General features: G+C 48.7%; 1 protein-coding gene across 1 annotated transcript; it reads right to left on the reverse strand.

Annotated features, from left to right (window-relative positions):
- Positions 1 to 518: 518 nt before the first annotated feature.
- Positions 519 to 3,422, reverse strand: pim2 (Pim-2 proto-oncogene, serine/threonine kinase). The gene is made up of 6 exons (XM_032561452.1): positions 2,905 to 3,422; positions 2,093 to 2,244; positions 1,585 to 1,793; positions 1,340 to 1,509; positions 1,089 to 1,265; positions 519 to 1,015 (listed from the first exon to the last, which is right to left on the reverse strand). Exons 1-6 carry the CDS (start codon positions 2,951 to 2,953, stop codon positions 867 to 869), a joined length of 906 nt encoding a protein of 301 aa, XP_032417343.1. The 5' UTR covers positions 2,954 to 3,422; the 3' UTR covers positions 519 to 866.
- Between the last annotated feature and the right edge of the window lie 891 nt (positions 3,423 to 4,313).

Below are 4,313 nucleotides of genomic sequence, written 5' to 3' on the forward strand. Positions count from 1 at the left end.
CGCAGAACAAAAACCATTTATAGAAAACAAGTCAAAAGTGAGGGAACAGTCAAATCATCTGAAATGTGAACAAAACAAAGGAGGTGATTGTTGGTTTCAGGAGGAATGGGGTCAAAGGTCAAACCCTGTTTCCATCATGGGAGAAGAAGTGGAGGAAGATAAAAACCTGGATGTTCATCTGGACCACAGAGATGGAGGAAGAGAAAATCCTTCAGGGTTTGGACCTGCTGTCAAAACCACCGGAACCATTAGAACCAGAACCAGGAGCTAAGAGGCTCAATAGCCTGAATAAGAAGTCTGGTTCTGACTGTGGATCCTCTGGTGATGATGACGTAAAGAAGGATTCTGTCCAACCCTGAGCGTCTTCAGTCAGAGTCTTCTTCAGAGTCGCTGTAACACAGACTGCTACAGGAGATCCTTCCTGCCATCTTCAACAACTGAAGAACGTAAAGAAATGATTTACAGCAACATTTCATTAATAAATTAATTAATAAAGTAATTCTGAATTTGAAACAAACCAGAGTCTGAAAATGTTTTTATTCAAACATGGATCTTGGTTCTGATCCAGAACTTGTTATTTAATGTAAATAAACAGAACCAAGTGGCAGCGGAGCCACTTTGAAGGAATACACAGGTATTTACCAAGCGACGCCGCCGGAGCGCCACCGATGTCCAGACGTCAGCGAAACTTAAAATCAGGTTTAATGAGAAAAAAAAGCAAAAATCTGTCAGTTCAGTTTTCCTCCTCTGATGAAAAAGGAACTGATGAAATAATAAATAATCCATAAATAAAGACTCTTCATCAGTGATGAGGAGCGTCTCAGCGAAGATAAAGTGATTTATTTCCTGTTCCGTTCCGACCCAGTTCACAGAGACGCGCTGGGCAGCGAGCCACGCTCCTCTTCCTCGTCCTCTTCCTCCCCCGCCTCCATCCAGGGGTGGGTCAGAATCTGCTCCAGCGAGGGGCGGTCCTCCGGCCGGAGGGACAGACACCAGCCAATCAGAGCCTGGCATTCTGCAGGAAGGGGCGGAGACGGTCAGCGCCACGCACGCCTCAACCAATCAGGGTGCGGCGGGTCGGCGCTTACCTTTAGAGACGCGGCGAGTGAAGAAGGGCGTGGCCTCGACGATCTCCTGGTCGCGCTCGAACGGGATGTCGCCGCACACCATGTCGAAGAGCAGGACGCCGAGCGACCAGACGGTGAGCGGCTCGGCGCGGTACGACCGCGACTGGACCCACTCGGGTGGGCTGTAGACCCGCGTACCTACAGGGAGTGGACAGGTGAGGCTCCGCCCACCGACTGAACCGTTAGGCCCCGCCCACCGCACGGCTCCGTACCTTCGAACTCGTCGTATGGCGAGTCCTTCAGCAGCGCGCCGGAGCCGAAGTCGATGACCTTGACCTCCAGCGTCCGCGTGTCCACCAGGACATTCTCGTCCTTCACGTCTCTGTGCACGACGCCGTGCGCGTGAACGAACCGCAGCGCCTCCACCGTCTGCCTGAAGAACCTGCGGGAGGCGGAGCCGAGAAGTCAGCGTGGCCGAGGCGGCGGCACGTCGCCAAGGTAATGAGCGCGGACCCACCTGAGAGCGAGGCGTTCGGGCAACGCGCCGCGCTCTGTGATGAAGTCGAACAGATCCCGGCACTGCGGCGGCCGCTCCATCACCAACAGGAAGCCCCGCCCCTCCGCCTCGAACCAGTCCAGCATCCGGATCACGCCGCCGTGACCTCCGACCTCACAGAGCCGCTGCAGCAGGGCGATCTCCATGGGAACCGGGCCGAGCTCGCCGGGCTGCGGGACAGAAAGACATGAGAGTTAAAAAAAACACAAAACAAAGGAACCATTTCATTCACTACAGAACCAGAACCGGGCCGAACGGATCAGAACCAGAACCGGTCTCAGGCTGTGGGGGGACTCCCAGGCTAAGGAACCAGTGCATCACTGGGGGAAACCCACTGATGGAACAATGACATCACAGGTTTCCGTGGGAACCCCCCTCCTGCGGTTCTGCTGCCTGTCCACCAGAGGGCAGCAGCCGCCTGGGTTCAGGTGGAAACTGAACTGGTTCTGGTTCTGGAAGTGAACCTCACCAGTCTGGCCCACTGCTGGACCCGGTCCCCAGAGATCTGCTTGATGGCGACCGGAAGTCCGTCTGAGAGTCTGTGACCCGAAAACACGGAACCGAAGCCGCCGCTGCCGATCAGAGTGCCGCAGCGGTACCGCAGGCTGAAGGCTTCCTTCCCTGGATCAGAACACAGAACCACATCAGAACCCCCAACACACACACACACACATATATATACCTGGACTATATTATTGTAACTCAGGAAAAAGGTTCTGGTTCAGTCCAGTTAGAGAAACTAAGTTATTCTGCAATAAACATCGTTTAAAGTGACAGGTGAAACAATAAACTCCATCTTAATGTTTTATATAAATACAGTGAAGCTTATAAAAAGATCCGGGATTTATAATATTTGTTCTGTTCAGTCCAACTTCTGCTGCCAGAGACCAGAAAAACGGTTCAGATCCAAAAACAGAACGGAACCCATCTTTTGGACCTCACAACTGTAGTGAATGGATCACAATCTGGCCCATGTTTGATGCCGAACCGGAACCGATCAAAGGTGATTCATTAAAGACGGTGAAATAGTCCTTTACTAAAGCGACCAATCAGAAGCCAACTTCACCACGGCGTAGTCATGAAAAAAAAAAAAAAAGCAAAGAAAAGAAAAAGAAAGGTCATAAAAAACCGAATTACTGGACCAGAACCAGATTTTCCGGAACCGGTTTTGAATCTTAAAATAGGAATGCAAGTAAACTTTATTTATATAGCACATTTATAGGTCAGAAATCGCAAAGCACTTCATAAAATATCAAACTTAGAAGAAAAACCTGCCCTTACCGCGTCGTTTGTCCTCCAAGTTCGGATCCGCGGACCTTTTCTCCAACATCTCCCCGAGTTCGGCTCACTGGGAGCGGATCATAGCCACGGCGTCTCCTCGGATTTTATCGGTCCAAAAGGCTCGGTTCGGGTTTTTCCCGCTTCGATGTGTCAGTTTCAGGGCCCGGAAGGTTCTGCTGGTCCAGAGCCAAATGATCCCGTCCTGAGCTGGCTGCAGGTCTAGCTTCACACTTTATAGCTTTTCTGCGGCCACGCCCACCCCGTGCTCCTCATCCAATCAGCGTCTCACAGTGTGCTCAGTGTTTTGAACTGAGCAGCCAATCGGATTGAAGCTCATGAATATTCAAACAGCGCATGGGAAGAATTTGTAGAATTGAGATCAACGAGGCGGGGGAGCGCGTGCTGATAAACTGCCGGGAAGCTCGAGGCCGATTTCCTCTCAAACATCAGTGCGCGCGCGCACACAGCTACAGAAACTGAACACGCGCACTGCTTTAAAAAACACGCGGCGGTTACTCCGACGCGCACGAAGCTTCCTGTCGGTTTGTGAAGCTGCTGATGCGTTCAGGGAACAAGAGGGAGTCGTAAGTAATCCAAATTTAACCAACACCTAACCTGGAAAATCTAATTAGGCTCCATAATTTAATATTTTTATTCCTGTTGTGCAAATTAGAGCTTCTCGCTTTAAATTGTGTAAAAAAATTGACAGAAATGTACAAAACATTTCCATAAAAGAAACAAAATTTTACTATTAGTGATTTTCAACTACAATGAAGGTTCCATTTTTTTCTTCTTATCTTTTCATGTTTTTAAATGAACACATATCCATCCATTAGCTCTTTATTAAGGGTTATGTAATGTAAACATATTTAAATGACTAATTTCAAGCATTACGTTTATGCTGATCTGAAATGTTCTGAAAGTTTCTCAACTTCCACAATTGGCCTCATTTTCTCAGAGGGACCCTGAAGGCAGCATGACGTCACTTCCTTCAGAATCAACCTTTCATGCTGCTTATCTTTACAAAAACAATTAAATCTAAAGTGCAAAAACTATTTCTGTAGGGTCAGAGTGGAGACAGTTTTAGTTTCTGGGTTTATTTAGAAATAATATTTCTAACATTTATATATATTTCAGATTTTCATCTTGAAAATCTGAAAAATTAAATATTCTTATGAATGAGACCGGACCGGACTTCTGGTTCTGGTTCTGTTGAACCCAGACAGGCAGCATCACCATTCCTCACTGGAGCTCCTTCATCAGGGGAACCTGCAGCTTTGGGCCGGTCCTTCAGAACCGGAGGAAACTCGGAACCAGAACCAGAACCCAAACAAGAGGAAGCTGGACTCAGAAGCAGAACCAGAACCGGTTCCGGCTTTACAGACGGCTGGAATCATGAAGCTCTCAGC

This window comes from Xiphophorus hellerii, chromosome 1 (genome assembly GCF_003331165.1).
Source record: "Xiphophorus hellerii strain 12219 chromosome 1, Xiphophorus_hellerii-4.1, whole genome shotgun sequence".
NCBI lineage: Eukaryota > Metazoa > Chordata > Actinopteri > Cyprinodontiformes > Poeciliidae > Xiphophorus > Xiphophorus hellerii.